The sequence below is a fragment of the Gopherus evgoodei genome, chromosome 1 (genome assembly GCF_007399415.2).
Source record: "Gopherus evgoodei ecotype Sinaloan lineage chromosome 1, rGopEvg1_v1.p, whole genome shotgun sequence".
NCBI lineage: Eukaryota > Metazoa > Chordata > Testudines > Testudinidae > Gopherus > Gopherus evgoodei.
The window spans coordinates 353,050,096-353,066,828 of record NC_044322.1 but is presented as its reverse complement, the minus strand read 5'-3'; the positions used below and the strand labels follow the sequence as shown (position 1 = coordinate 353,066,828).

At 42.9% G+C, this 16,733-nt stretch overlaps 1 protein-coding gene across 1 annotated transcript in view; it reads left to right on the top strand.

The window, feature by feature from the left end:
- The window catches only part of CAMK1D (calcium/calmodulin dependent protein kinase ID), a 404,516-nt gene that overhangs the window by 345,128 nt on the left and 42,655 nt on the right, over positions 1-16,733 (top strand). Inside the window, 1 exon segment of the mRNA XM_030568042.1 lies at positions 7,135-7,210. Within this exon segment, the coding sequence (XP_030423902.1) occupies positions 7,135-7,210 (76 nt within the window).

Sequence of the window (16,733 nt, the reverse complement as noted above, 5' to 3'; positions counted from 1 at the left end):
CCTGAAATGTGGTGCCCAGAACTGGACACAATACTCCAGTGCAGTGTAGAATGGAAGAATTACTTCTTGTGTCTTGCTTACAACACTCCTGCTAATACATCCCAGAATGATGTTTGCCTTTTTGCAGTAGTGTTACACTGTTCACACATATTTAGCTTGTGATCCATTATGATTAATGCTAAGATTTTGTCACAGATATTTTTAGTAAAAGTCACAGACACGTCACAGGCAATAATGAAAAGTTCACAGAAGCCTGTGACCTGTCCCTGAATTTTACTAAAAATATCCATGATAAAATGAGAAGCCTGGGCAGCTGCGGGTGGGCTGGGAGCTCCAGCCCCTCCACTGTAGGCTCCAAACTCCGCTGTAGGCTCCAAACTGCATAGGCTGGGAGCTCTGGGGATCCCTCTTGCCACCCACAGCAGTGGGGAACTACAGGGATCCCTCCTGCCACCCGCAGTGGCGGGGAGCTGCAGGGATCCTCCCTGCCGCCTGCAGTATTGGGGAGTGGTGGGGGTCCCCCCAGCCACCCATGGTGGCAGAAGCTGCAGAGATCATCCGGCTGTCTGTGGCGGCCAGGAGTAGTGGGGTTCCCCCTTGCCACCTATGGTGGCCAGGAGCTGCGGGAGGTCCGCCTGCTGCCAGCAGCGGCAGGTGTCCCTGCAGCTCCCAGCCAGGGCTGGCTGAAGTCATGAAGGTCTTTGGAAGTCATGGAATCCCTGACCTCCATGACTTCTGTGACCTCCATGACTAGCCTTAACTATGACCCCCAGATCCCTTTCTGCAGTTCTTCTTCCTAGTCAGTCATTTCCCATTTTGTATGTGTTAAACTTATTGTTCCTTCCTAAGTGGAGTATTTTGCATTTGTCCTTATTGAATTTCATCCTATTAACTTCAGACTATTTTTCAGGTTTGTCCAGATCATTTTGAATTTTAATCCTATCCTCCAAAGCACCTACAACCAGCTTGGTATTGTCTGCAAACTTTAAGTGTTCTCTATGCCACTAGTTAAATCATTGATGAAGATATTGAGCAGAACTGGACCCAGAACTGATCCCTGCAGGACTCCACTCAATATGGCCTTCCAACTTGACTGTGAACCACTGATAACTATTCTCTGGGAATGATTTTCCAACGAGTTATGCACCCACCTTATAGTAGCTCCATCTAGGTTTTATTTCCCTACTTTGTTTATGAGAAGGTCATATGCGAGAGAACATCAAAAGTCTTACCACATCTACCACTTCCCCCCTATACACAAGGCTTGTTACCTTGTCAAAGAAAGTTATTAGGTTGGTTTGACATGATTTGTTCTTGACAAATCCATACTGACTGTTACTTATCACCTTATCTTCTTCTAGATGTTTGCAAATTGATTGCTTAATTATTTGCTCCATTATCTTTGCGGGTACAGATGTGTATCATAACTCCCCTTTGTTTCCCCTATTTTAGGGAAATTGGCGTTAGTGTAGCTATAGCACAACCTGTCCCACACGTATAAAGGTGCCATTTCCTGTCAGTTTACCTGAAATCATGTATTACAGGAAAAATAGCATTATACTTTGTTCTTGTGGGGTAGCAAAAGCTGCCAGCAGGAGATACAATTATGGGAGCAAATGAAGCCACGTTCAGCCCTCAGGCGAGGGGGGGAGAGCTGGTAGAGTCCTGTCAGCACATTCTAATAACTAACTTCATACAGCATACTCAGCAAGCTTAAAATCTCATGTGCTAGGCTCTTTTCAAGAACATGAACATTTTGGGGGAGCTTATTAGCATGTTTTTAGCTGTTGAGTGGAGAGTATGATCACTCACTTTGAAGGGCTGAAACCAGCAACTTTTCTGATTCCTTTTCTAAAAATCTCTTTTCCGAACAAGCCTTCCATTTTTCTTTCTAGATTTTTTAAAAATGAAACTGTGAAAGACACCGGATAGCCAGGACTGAGAAGCCAAGTGTTCCGTTTACCTGAGGAACAGACAGAGGTAGTGCTAGCTTCCCTCACATGCCTTAATCTTGACTACTTGATGGGGGGAGAGATTGATCGTGATCTTAGATTATTCACTCCTTTAGTGTCTCTCCAAAGATTGCCAACTGCAGTCTCAGTGGGCATCATTTCTAGTTGTGCTTTTGGAGCTATGTACATTTGTCTGCTTACAAATTGAGACCACCAGCTCATTTCACAGCTGTCCACTCAACCACCTTGAGATGGCAGTAAAGCAGTCACTGCTGACATTGGCTGGATTTGAAACATGATGACCCGGAAGTGAAGAGTTCTGTGTGATATTTTTTGCCTTTAACATTTTTGACTGGGCATTTTAATCCAAACACAGACGCTTCTACGTGTTTAGTATTATTTTATGGCATCTGAAACTGTATTAGGCAGTTCACAGGCACATAAAGAAAGATATTTAGATTGTGAGCACTTTGGAGCAGGGACCATCTCTTAGTTCTGTGTTTCTACGGTGCCTACCACAATGGGGCTTAGTCAATGACTCTGTGGCTGTTAGGCACCACTGCAGTACCTAGGGGCATGGGTCAATTCTCTATCACTTGCAGTCTTTACGTCAAGACTGGATATCGTTCTAAAAGATATATTATCACTGAAACAGAAGTTTGGACTTGGTGCAGAAATTATTGGGTGAGGTTCTTTGGCCTGTGTTATGAGAAGAGGTCAAATTAGATGATGACTTGTGGCCTTAAGAGTTGTGAATCTATGAATACCGATAATAAGTCTCTGCCCCAAAGAGCTTAAAATAGTACTGGAGACAAGAGAAATGAAGCCCTGCACCAAGAGAGCAGGGAGGGGAAGAGGCAGACAAGGATCATGAGTTTTCTTTCATGGCTAGGCCCACATTTTGGTGGCATGTTCTTTAAATAGATGTTTTGTTTTATAGGATAAATAGGATTATGATTAAGGCCAACTTTTTGCTTGGGGGTGTTTTGTTTGGTGGAGGGAGAAGTGCAGAAGGGGTGAGTATGAGTAGTGGAGGAGGAGCTAAGGGGAAAGAAGAATGGAGGAGGATAACAGAAAAGGTAGCAGAGGAAAGAGGAAGAGAAGATGAGAAATTGGCAGGGGAATGTGTGATCTGGTAGCAAACTGAACATGGGAGACAGAGGGATGAGAGGAGAACAGACAGTTCGTCAGACAGCACGTATAAATGAAAACAGTCTTAAAGGTATGTTTGGGGTTCCGATTGCATCTCCTTGTGGCTGATATGTAGTATATACATTTGTCATAATATAATTCCCAATTCTAAACCTTAGCGTCCAAAATATGGGTACTAGCATGAATTCCCCTAAGCTTAATTACCAGCTTAGATCTTGTAGTGCTGCCACCAATCAGGACTTAGAGTAGAGTGCCTGATAAACTCTGGTCTCCCCCAAAACCTTCCCTGGGGACCCCAAGACCCAAATTCCTTGAGTCTCACAACAAAGGGGAATAAACCATTTCCCTTCCCCCTCCTTTCTTCCTCCCAGCTCCTTTCCGCCCTGGGTACACTAGGAGATCACCCTGATTCAAACTCCTTGAATCACCACACAGAGAGGAATGATACTTTCCCCCCTCCTCTTTTCCCTTCACCCAGAGGCAATCCAGATGCAAACTCCGTGAATCTAAAATAAAGAGGAAATTCACTTTTCCCTTCTCCCTCCTGCTCTCTTTCCCTTCTCTGCACCAATTCCCTGGTGTACACAGACTCAGTTCCTTTGAGGCTTAACTAGGAGAAAAAAATCAGACAGGTCTTAAAGCTAAGCTTTTAATAAAAAGAAAGAAAAAAGGTAAAAGTTTATCTCTGCAATTTAGATGGTAAAAAGTTACAGGGTCTGTCAGCTTATAGAAACTAGAAAGAAGCCTAGCTGGGACAGGTGCAGCCCATGGGCAGTTTCGAGGCTCTTGAGGGTGGAGCTGTTGGAGACCTGGAAGGGACTGGGCATGCTGCTGCGTAGCGAGGGGCTGCCATGTAGGGGCAGGGGTTCCAACCCCGGAAACAGCACGGTGAAGTCCCGCCTGCACAGTATGGCTTTGCGCGTGCCAAAAGATGCTGGAATTGTGAGTCGGGGTGAGTGCCAGGCAGGCAGAGTGGGGCAAGCCCCTGACCCCACTCCCCAGTGGGAGCTTGTGGGCTGGATAAAAACATCTGATGGGCGGAAGCAGCCCACAGGCCTTAGTTTGCCCACCCCAGTGAAGAAGGTGTGTAAGGTAATGAAGGCCATGTAAGAGCCATAGATAAAATGTGTCCACCACCGTTATCACAAATCCTGTCCTCAGATGCATGTGTGGAAGTCCTGTTGATATGTGTGAAAAGCAGATTGGGCCATTGTTCTTGCCTTGTTTTCTTCACATGCCCCTACCTTAATTGCTGGGTTATTGCCCGTTGAAACAAAAACCTATAGTCATGCTACTTTAGCATTCAGAAAACTCTTTGAGTCCCTGCCCTTCTGCTTTAGAAAGCACCACCCTGGAAAAGATGCAGACGAAGTACTGCAGCCGTGCTCACCTACGGCATGATCGTGTGATGTGCTTAGCATCATGTTGCAGGAGACTAGCCAGATTGGGCCCCCAGTGCAGAGAGGAGCCTAAAAGGAGAAGTACAGTACATGGCCGGTTCTGAGAGGTGTGAGTGGTGCAAACTGAGGAAAGAACTTTGGCCTCAGTCCTGCAAAAGGAACTATGTAGGTGGAACCTTGCACTACATGGAGTTCCACTGAAGTTCAGGATCCACCCCTGCAGAGTCCATGGCAGGATTGGAGCCTGCAGTGACTGTTAATGTTATTATTGACATGAGTCACAGCCTGCTTCCATTAAGGTCAATGGCTGCTTTGTCACTGTCTTCAATAGGAGATGGTGCAAGTCCACTGTTCATATATTCCACTCTCATAAACATTGAGGCATATGTTCTCAGTGCACAGGATTGGGCACCAGGAACCTCTGAGTTCTAATCCTAGCTCTGAAACTGACTCGCTCTAGGGCACAGGGCAAGTCCCTTAACTTCTCTGGGTCTAGTTTTCCCCTCTGTAAAATGGGGATGAGAACACTGACCTACCTCACAGGCATGCCTGAGGGTTCAGTAGTGTTTGTGTTCAAAAATGCAAAGCGTTGTCCAGCACACGTGCTCACATACCATTAATCCTATATTTGAACAGAAGTGTTATCGTTAGTTATTTTTTAGTGGCCAAAGTCTGGTATGCTATTCTTCCCCCATCTCTAAAGTGGGCATAATATTTGCCCTACATCACAGGGCTGTGTGAAGCTTAATTCATCCTAACCTACAAGGCTCTTCATAACCTCACTTCCAGCCATCTCTCTGTACCTATTTCCCCCAGACTTCTCCCAGTCATCACTCCTTACATCTCCCAAGCCTAGTCTTGGCAGATGAGAGCAAGGAGATGGTATCTTATATAGAGTGCAGTATGAGAGAAGGCTGGAAGCCAAGTTCCTTATCCTCCTCAAATCCCTCCTTGTACACTCTCCTCCAAGCAACTCCTTGTCATGAATAACTTCCACTTCCTCCACCTCCAGAAATTTTGTCCTGGATTCCTTTGCCTTGTTTTATTTAGACTGTTCGCTCTCTGCAGCAGGAAATCTTTATCTGGGCACTCTGTAAATGAACTGCATTGTGTACTGCAAGGGGCCAGACTGTGATTTGCTTGCTCACATTAAGTGGTCCCTTTCTTTTGGAGTAGCCCCATTGTCTTCAGTGGGATTACCTGCTGAGTAAAGTACTACTCAACATGAATAGTAGTGGCAGAACCTGGCCCTTAAACTCCTCAGTACTCATGAGAAAACCCTGTGCTTTTAAACCTAACATGGCAGGTCAACTTTATAAATATCATGAGCAATGATTTTTGCATTACTATGGGCATTTTGCTTTGAAAATTCAAAAGCTTCTTTACATGAAAAAGATTAAGGTCATGGGGTTTAAAATTCACTGTTAAGCATTTGCAAATGAAAGCTACCAGCATAGACCTAATTCTCCAGACTTTCATGTAATGTGCCTTTTTAAGTTTCAGTGATTTAAAAAAAAGAAAAGCAAAAAAAGCCCCACAAGCATTTGAATAAATGTTCAACCTCCATCTTCCATGGGAACTCGAGATACAGTAGCTAACAGTATTAAATGCAAATGAGGCTCAGTTCTTTTGTGTGTGTGTGTCTAGCTCTAATTCTTAGCTTTTTTAGTTTCAGTTATTATGGTCTCTTTGCTTCTTGAGACAGAAGGGAAAGTGGCTCCCTCTGACTTTGACAACTGTGATGCTTCATTAGTCAGGCTGTAGGAGGTATGGTGACAGCTGTCTAGCTCTCATCCCTCTCCTGGAGATTTAGCATATCAGTTCGGTGACACGTGGCCCTCAATTTGAGTTGCTTCCTGAAATCTTCCATTTGATAGCACAATGCCGCAGAGCTGGCAACTTATAAATGTACATTTGAGCAATTGTGCAACACTGTCTTGTTTTTCTTCACATTACCAAAAGTTCTTTTGATGGGAAGCTGATGATCCTATGGCCTGACTGTCTTTTATATTTTTTATGTGCTTGTTTTTGTTTTCAGTCCTCTAATCTCTGCCGGAAGATAATGAGCTAACTCTGCATTCGGATTCACAGTTTTCTTTCAATAAATACTCTTTAAAACTTTCTGGTTTGGCCTGCTAATATGAGACCTGAGTTTGGGAGGTAGAGAACAAGTCGAGATAGTCTCAGCTCCCAAAATAAATAGTGAGCATTACACAGAATTGGGCCAGGGGATGTTGTGAAGGCCAAGACTATAACAGGTTTAAAAAAAGAACTAGATACACTCATGGAGGATAGATCTATCAGTGGCTATTAGCAAAGATAGTCGGGGTTGCAACCCCATGCTCTGAATGTCTCTAGCCTCTGTTTGCCAGAAGCAGGGACTGGATGACAGGAGATGGATCGTTTGATGATTTCCTGTTCTGTTCATTCGCTCTGAAGCACCTGGCATTGGCCACTGTCGGAAGACAGAATACTGGGCTAGATGGACCTTTGGTCTGACCCAGTACAGATGTTATGTTGGCTAAGGGATTCTAGGTACCATTAATGACCGTGGAGCCCTACAAGTTGGCAACACATGCAGTTTTTGGTCTTGTTACATTTAGCTGTATGACTTCTTTTTTTTTCCCCAGCTCCTGAAGTGCTGGCCCAGAAACCCTACAGCAAAGCGGTGGATTGTTGGTCCATTGGGGTAATTGCATACATTTTGTAAGTATCCGTTAATTTTATAACTATAGGGTCTGTAACACACATTCACCTGTGTATATTCTTCTTCTGATCAAGGGAATCTCATCCCAATTGTCTGAGTCCACAGCAGTTGGAATCCTGGACAAGCCCCATCTGATGTGAAAGCCCCATGTTGGCCCCCACAGCAGGGATTGAACCACAGGCCTCCAGAGCTAAAAGTTAGAGCAGTTACAGCTTGAGCTGAAGAGCTAAGGCTCTTTAGGTGGCTATGCCTATAACAGTGCTGGGGATCAATGGGCAGCAGCTGAAATCTGCTCTCTGTGTGTGTGAATGTGTGAGGTCAACCTCTAGTGGTTGGCCTACAGGGAAGAGAAGGGACCTGCTGCTTGTAATGTCTATGGGAGATTCCCATCAGCTCAAGTGAGGAATGCCGAATTATAAGTACCAGCATTCTGGGCCCAGCTCCCTGTGCATGTGTTTGGGTTAGATAGTAATTGTGTATGTTGTCTGCAGCATTAGATTCTTTACATCAATTGGCATTTGTACCAAGTGTGGTTCCTTGAAACATGTTTAGGCTGCTGCAATAGGCTAGCTCAGATAGGCCAGACAAGGCACAGCTAACATGACAAACTTGTTCTCTTTGTACACTGAAGCAGGGAACAGCCCTGTTGCTACTAAGTATAACAGAAGCCAAGTTAGACCTGTTGATACTTATATTTCCAGTGATATTATTTTTTCATATTATACAAATGTCATAGTCAAATAAGTCTGCAGCTAAAAGCGACTGAAGTGCCACAGCATCGAATTGTTCCTACTTTGTTCCTCTTCCCTTTGTGTAAATATTTGATGGCTTGTCAACATGAATAACTTTTGCATAATGCAGCAGAGCTATTTTTGTCTGCACACTATTTAATTGCTGCATTATCCATTGCTGCACGGTGCATATTGTTTGTCTGTCATTCGCATTTTCTTTTAGTCCAGAGTATAAATTTTATGACTTGTTTTCCCCAGTGCCACCCAAGTGGTTGTTTACCTCTTTTTAAAGCATATTGCACATTTTTTCTTTAACGACAACACATTCCTGAATAATGTCAGATTTCTGACTCCTTTGCTGTTCTGCTTGCGTGTCTGCAATGTTTTCCTCTGAAAACATCGTTGAGTGCTGGATTTTCCTCAGAACAAGTTTTAACAGCAAAAGGAGGCAAAAGAATTTTGCAAAGAGAATCAAAGCTATTGGCACTGCTAAATCCTTAGAGCCAAATCCTGCCTTGTGCAGTCTCAGGAGCACTGAAGGAGCAGAGCTATTGTGGGGCAGGATGGACAAATATTAAATAGGGCTGTCAAGCAATTAAAAAAATTAATCATGATTAATTGCACTCTCAGACAACAATAGAATACCATTTATTTAAATATTTTTGGATGTTTTCTACATTTTCTAATATATTGATTTCAATTACAACACAGCATACAAAGTATACAGTGCTCGCTTTATTTTTATTACAAATATTTGCACTGTAAAAAACAAAAGAAATAGTATTTTTCAATTCACCACATACAAATACTGTAGTGCAATCTCTTTATCATGGAATTTGAACTAACAAATGTAGAATTATGTTAAAAAAAAAAAGGCATTCAAAAATAAAGCAATGTAAAATTTTAGAGCTTGCAAGTCCCCTCAGTCCTACTTCTTGTTCAGCCAATCACTCAGACAAACAAGTTGGTTTACATTTGCAGGAAATAATACTGCCCACTTCTTGTTTACAATGTCACCTGAAAGTGAGAACAGACTTTCGCATGGCACTGTTGTAGCCAGCGTTGCAAGATATTTACATGCAAGATCCGCTAAAGATTCATATGTCCCTTCATGCTTCAACAACCATTGCAGAGGACATACCTCCATGCTGATGATTAGGGCCCTACCAAATTCACGGTCCATTTTGATCAATTTCATGGTCATAGGCTTTTTCAAAGAGTAAATTTCATCATTTCAGCTGTTTAAATCTGAAATTTCATGATGTTGTAATTATAGGAGTCCTGTCACAAAAGGAGCTGTGGGGAGATTGAAAGATTATTGGGGGGGGGGGGGAGCGGTACTGCTACCCTTACTTCTGCACTGCTGCTGGCAGCGGTGCTGCCTCCAGAGCTAGGGGGCTGGAGAGTGGCGGCTGCTGGTTGGGAGCATGGTATGGTATTGCCACTCTTATTTCTGTGCTGCTGCTGGTGAGGTGCTGCCTTCAGAGATGTGCACCTGGCCAACAGTCGCTACTCTCTTGCCGCCAAGCTCTGAAGGCAGCGTAGAAGTAAGGGTTTCAATACCGTGACCCCTCTTACCCCAAAATAACCTTGTGACCACCCTGCAACTCTCTCTTGGGCAGGACCCCCAATTTGAGAAACACTGGTCTCCCCCCAGGAAATCTGTATATTATAGGGTAAAAGCACCTAGAAGACCAGATTTCATAGGGGGAGACCAGATTTCACAGCCCATGACGCATTTTTCATGGCCATGAATTTGGAACCCTACTGATGATAGGTTCTGCTCAATAATGATCCAAAGTAGTGCGTACTGACACATGTTCACTTTCCCTTATCTGAGTCAGATGCCACCAGCAGAAGGTTGATTTTATTTTTTGGTGGTTCGGGTTCTGCAGTTTCTGCAGTGGAGTGTTGCTCTTTTAACACTTTTGAAAGCATGCTCCATACCTCGTCCCTCTGTGATTTTGGAAGGCACTTTAGATTCTTAAACCTTGGGTCATGTGCTGTAGCTATCTTTAGAAAACTCACATTGGTACCCTCTTTGTGTTTTTGTCAAATCTGCAGTGAAAGTGTTCTTAAAATGAAAAACATGTGCCGGGTCATCATCCGAGACAGTTATGACATGAAATATATGGCAGAATGCGGGTAAAACAGAAGGACACATACCACTCTCCCCTAAGGAGTTCAGTCAAAAATTTAATTAACACATTTTTTAACAAGAGTCATCAGCATGGAATATGTCCTCTGGAATGGTGGCCGAAGCATGAAGGGGCATATGAATATTTAGCATATCTGGCACGTAATTACCTTGCAATGCCAGCTACAAAAGTGCACTGTGAATACCTGTTCTCACTTTCTGGTGACATTGTAAATAAGAAGCAAGCAGCTTCTTGGAATGTCACCAGCTTTCTCCTGTAGCTGTAAACAAACTTGTTTGTCTTAGCGATTGGCTGAACAAGAAGTAGGACTGAGTGGACTTGTAGGTGCTGAAGTTTTACATTGTTTTGTTTTTGAGTGCAGTTATGTCACACACAAAAATCTACATTTGTAAGTTGCATTCTCACGATAAAGAGATTGCACTACAGTACTTGTCTGAGGTGAATTGAAAAAATACTATTTTTTAATATTATTTTTATTACAAATATTTGCACTGTAAAAATGATCATGAGCACTATACACTTTGTATTCTGTATCAAGTATACACTTTATTCTGAAATCAAGTTATTTGAAAATAAATTTCGATTGGTATTCTATTGCTTAACAGTGCAATTAAAATTGCAATTAATCGTGCTAAATTTTTTAAATTGCAATTAATTTTTTTGAGTTAATTTTGTGAGTTAACTGCCATTAATCGACAGCCCTAATATTCTATAATTCAGAGATCACTGAGGACTCATTAATACTTCTTTTAAGAGGAGTGGCGTTCACTGCCCTCAAGACCTGCCATCTAACAGCTGCAAATATGGGGCTGCAGGGCCCAAGGCATGTTGCCGAATGAAGCACTCCTCCTCATGTGTTTTCCTGAAGCTTGAATCTTAGGTTAGCAATAGAGGGACAGTTTAGCAAGGTTTTTCTGTCTATTTCTTAGTCAAGTCCTCAGTCCTGCCTATGCTAAGCATGGTACTTCAGCCTGGCTGCGAGGCTAGATGGTAGAGAACAGCAGGCCAGAGGCTTGGCTACTACTAGCTTCTCTTTCCCGGTTACAGTTCAGTGTAAAGTTTTTGCCATAGAAATACTTGTGTTGATCTGGCTACACACAAGCAAGCCTGGCTAGTGCTGCCTGGTTATGCAGAGATAAAATTAGTCCATGTTCTATCCATGTCCTCAGCTCCATACAGCCATGGCACATGCAAACAAATGATTTTTGCTGCTGTTTCACTAGTTGCTTTTACACTGCCTAATATCCCTGTTTTATAACTAGCTATGTCTGAAGGCAGGAGCTGAGCTCATGAAGATGATCAACAGTGTACCCCCCCAGCACTTGGTTGAGAAATACATCCTCCCAGTGATCTGTGTGTAACTATCAGATGGAAGGTTTCAGTCCTGTCCTTGAGACATAGCTCAAGCAATGTTACCAATTTACACTTTTTTTTTCACACCAGTGAAACAATGTTTTGCTGGCATCAGTGCAACAGTATCTCCTGTTTGTTTTCAAAATCAATTTGTGCTTGTGTTTTTCAAAAAAGATACACATACTTCTCTGAAGCCTTAAAATTCCACCTACCCTATCGGGAATTTCCTGGCCAGCAGGGTGAAATCCATTGAAAAACAATGAGGTCCTATAAGAAGTGGTGGTATTTTAAGGCTTCTGGATTAGATATCTAATAGGAATCTAATGTTACTATATACATTAAGAAGTATAATAATATTGATTTACCACACCATTACTCCGACATCCCATCTCCAGTAATACCCAATACCTGATGCTTTGAAAGAAAGTGGAAGCCTCTGTGATGGACTTAGCCAATGGTACATGTTCGGTGGAAAAGAGAATAGGATTCCCTCCCAGTCTTCATAGTAAATAGCCCTGCAGGCTTTTTGATACTGCATTGATGGGTACAGTATTAGTGCCTAGACTGGATGAAGAGAGAGTGACCAGTTTTGGATCTTCAGGTAAGATGATAATTGGCCTGAGATGAGTGACTGCATTTGACTTTATACTTGTATTATTCACTAACACTTCCAAAATAACTCTCTCAACTAGGCAGAGAATGCTACTGTATCTAGATTGGCTAAAAAGTTCCAGTGGGTCAAGGTGAAGCCAATACCTGCTTAACAAACCAGGCTGTTAGTTCCAATCATTGTGTGTGTTGAGGGGGGTCAGATTCAAAGTAATTTCTGTGCAAAACAGAAAACATTTACCAGCGCTTTCTTCCTCTTAGCATGTTACTGTTGTTGAATTTAAAAAGATGGCAGTTTAGGGGAACCCAATTCAGAAGCAGGGCATAAATGAGAAATGTTTTAAAATATTGTTACTTTTAATGCTTTAACTACATCCAAACAGAAATGCACACTCTCCCAGGATAGTCTTGCGCTTATGACATTGAGAAAACAAGCTATTTCTTATTCATTGCTATTTTTGATTAATAGTTGGCTATATAATAGATCATAAGCACACAGAAAAATGTAACCCTGATACGTGAAGATGTCTTAGGAAATACTTCCCTTCTTTCAGTGCCAGCCACTAATGCTTTTTATTTAAATCACATCCAGATATCAGCATCTGCAGCAATGGAGTTTTATTTTATCAAAAACTAATTTTATATAAAAAGTCATTACTCACAAGAACTAATTTTAGCAGCTTGAAACTTCCTGTTATTCCAGTTGTAACATTTTCCAGTTTGAAATAGCTTCATTGTTGGGCTCCTTTTCCCACTGGTGTCAAGGCAGTTTTGGTATGTGTTCAGTTTAATAGAAAAAAGAGTGAGAGACTTTATCAAATTCCTATCCCATGGGTTTGGACCCACACAGACAAGCTCATGGATGCCAGGTGGCTAAAATTCTGGTCCCTCAGATTCCTTTACATGGCGAAGATTAAATTAATAGAAGCAAAAAATGGAAAATTGCATTTTAAAGTTGAAAAAAGTCATGGGCTGCAGCACGTTCTGCTTGAGCCTCTGATTATTTATATTTAACAAATCATTGATAGAGTAGCATCGTTACTGTTTTATTATTATTATTTGTTAAACAACAATGATCTGTAGAAGGCAGTCCCCTTCCCAAAGACTGTGCCATCCCTGTTGTTGGGTTGTTTTTTACTTCGATGTAGATGTGCATGAAATGATACTAAGAACTTACATTATATAACACATTTTCTTGAAATTTTCCCAACGTACAGTACAAAATGTAACAGCCTGATATACAGGAAATAATTCACGCTACCACTGAGACAGAGCCCCCCACAGGGAAAATTATGGCAGGTTTAGCAATACCAAACGTCACTACCCAATACCTTAGGAGAGGAAATGAGCAACGACATCCATTCGACACTGCAGGGGAAATTAATGAAAGCAAAATGTGTTACCCATGTTGGGACCCAGGATGCCAGATTTAAACCCTGGGAAAATACACTCCAAAATCAGTCCTTCAGTAGCTTCATTATCCTTGTAAATGTGCTCAGTGTTCTCTTTATTGTTGTGCCCTGGAGAGCTGTACAGTTCAATCAGAGGTGACCGTGTCAGCCAGAACGAGTGTGTCTGCTCAAAATGAGAAAAATACATATATTCCAACAATAAGTAACACTTGGACAACTTCCCATGGAGGGCATTGCTTCAAAGTCAGACCTGTCTGCCCCAGGCCTTACCTCTACCCATTACAGAGTGAAAAGGGGAACATTCACCCCCACTGCTGCCCTGGGGACAGGCGTGAGTGCAGCAGGTGGTTACCCCTTTTCAGTTATAGTCCTGCCCTTCAGCTTCTCCAAGGGCTTCAGGGCTTTGTGGGTCTGGGCCCTTGAACAGTTAGGGTCTTCCCCAGCTGGACTCTACTGAGGTGAAGGCGTCTGCTGATGCTCTGTCTTTTGGGAGTGGCTAGAGGAGGCTGAGTCCACCCTCTCCCCTGGGCTCCAATCCAGGGCCCAATAGTGGGCAGCTATGTCCTGCACATTAGGATGCTATGCAGCTGCCCCCTGGACCACTTCCTACCCAAATTGCCCTTCTGCTCATGGAGTAAATTACAGAATCACAAATCAAGTCTTGACCCTTCCCAAGTCTCTCCTTTGTGGGTCCGATCAGGTCTGTTTTCCCAAGTCTCAGGCCGCAAGAGCTCCTGGGAAATACTTCCCCAGAACTCAGAGCAGAGTTCTGCTCCATTCCACTGCCTACTCTCCTCTAAGCTGCTCTGCTTCCCCTTATAAACCAGTCTCCAGCTTGTACGGACTTTGCAGGTATGGTTGGGCAGGGCCGCTTGGGCCCATTGCTGCTCCTTAACCCCTTATTCTCTAGTGTGGGGTTTGTGCACCCCTCACACACAGATTTCAACATGTACTATTGTATCAATAAAGAGTGTGCATGATTTACCCTAGTACGTCCTGCATTGATTGCAAGCTATACGCTGGCAATATGCGTGTGATGTGTAGAGCTGCTCCTGTACGTGGAATCACAACCATTACGCAGTGGGAAAGTGTGTAGCTTGTTTGGTTTTGCTTTGCTTTGGTAAGGAAATAGGTACATTAAGCAGGCCTCTACAGCACTTTCCCTAGGACATCAGAAAACATGGTTCTCTTTTGCAAGTCCAGCTGTGTTTTGCTTATTAGCATCCCATTTTATATTTGGTTACAGGGTGGGAGTACATTTGGGGAAGGGTGGGAATGATAGGCACAGAGAAAACATAAGAAACAGCCAGTTGCTATTTCTGATGTGGCAAGACCCTAAAATAGTCCTTAAAGTGCTTATGCCTTTGGTGAAACTTCAAGAAAATGATGACAGCTAACAATTGATTGAAACTCCCCCAGGGCGAACTTGGATTTTCCCACTGGAGAGAGATTGTGTATTTTATTTCGACTATTCGCATAACTAAAGAAATATAGAGAAACCTTCTGAAAGTAAGGTCATTTTTTTCACACAGGATCTTCATAATGGGCCAAATCTAGGTCACAAGGATTTTGGCTAAGTAAGGATCAAGTGAAAACTAGGTAAGAACCTTGGAATTTGGCCCAGAGAGTGGAATTCCACTACAATTCACTGCCATCACAAATTGCATGTGGGATGACCTCGGGACTCTGAGCAGGGTCCTTTCCCATTTTGCCTTGCAAAGCCAGTCCATGCTCTGTGTAAAATCCAAACTCATCTCCCTTCCTGGGCTCTGCCTCTATTAACAGATTCACAATAAGATGACATAAAATTCTACTCACACCTTCTCTCCATGCTTGGCTTCTCCTGGGGTTCCTCTCTCAGGGCTGTCCTGCCCACCCCCTATATCATCTTTCCCAGAAAATTTCTGCTATCTCCAATATATCAAGGTAGAGGTACTGAACCACCTGGCTCAGTGAGTTAGCAGAACCCACTTACTCCTAACCAGGTGGGGTGTTTCAGTTGAACAGTGCCAGCCACATACAGGTTCTTCCCTATGCTCATCCTTAACAGAGTTTCACTCTATGCCAGTTCACCTATTAGCAGGTTCTGTTGCATTGCCCATGGTAGGAGACCTTGGAAAAGTGTTAATGTCAGGGATAGTTAATAATAACTAATCAGCTGGAGCATTAGCTTGTTCTTGCATTGTGATGAGAGGAACATGCAAATATCTGAACGGAGTGGGGAAATGACTCCCTTAGTTCTGGACTTGTCAACAGAGCTGACCATATGCAGAGAGTGGAGCACATTCCTCTCGGGGATGGTGCAGTGCAGGCTGTCCTGAAGGAGCTCTGGAAGGGACTGCTCCTGCTGAGGGAGAATCTCTCCTGGAGCTCTTTCTTGGGCATATGCTTCTGTACAGCTCCCTAGCACAAGGCAGTATTTAACTGCCACCGTCTGTCCCTGCAGTTACCTGAAGGCGGAACATTTTTCAGCCATAAACCTCTTAAACCTAACTTAGCTCTTGTACCTCGGCCAAAGTAATCAGTATAGTGTGCACTTTACATGAGTTATTACTCTCGCTAGAGCCGCCTGAAAGGACATGCACATGCCTGTTCACTGGAGCAGGAAGGAGCGTGCAGACCACAAGAGCCAGGGTTTGTAATTTCCTCAGGACTTTTTTTGTTTGTTTTTTAAGGAGGATACTGGGAAATGAAGGAGAGGGGCCAGGAGCTATGGAGCCTCTTTTATCTAGATCACGGGATAAGAGCCCACCTAAGGAAAGAGAGAGAGATTTCGACCACCCTGGAGACTGGTTAAAATAAAAAGTTAAATAAATAAATAAAAATAGTGAAAAAATACAATTGTTGAAATTTATATCAATAATTGTATGTAACAATTATGTGCATTTTATTTAAATAAGCAGCTCTGCACCCTGCAGCACAGCAATGCAATTCGGTATAACCCACAGGTAGCAAATGAGCCATTCATAAGTTTATATTTCCCTCCCAGTCATTCGCTGCCCTTATAGATCTTCACTCTTCAGTCCCAATATTCCAATACCGTAGGGGAAACGCCTTTCAGGATGTGGGCCTGAGTCTCCTCAGTTCCCAAGTCTCTTCAGCCCTTTTGGAAATGTCACTCTAAGGGTATGTCTACACTACAGGATTATTCCGATTTTACAGAAACCGTTTTTTTAAAACAGATTGTATAAAGTTGAGTGCACACAGCCACACTAAGCACATTAATTCGTCAGTGTGCGTCCATATATCGAGGCTAGC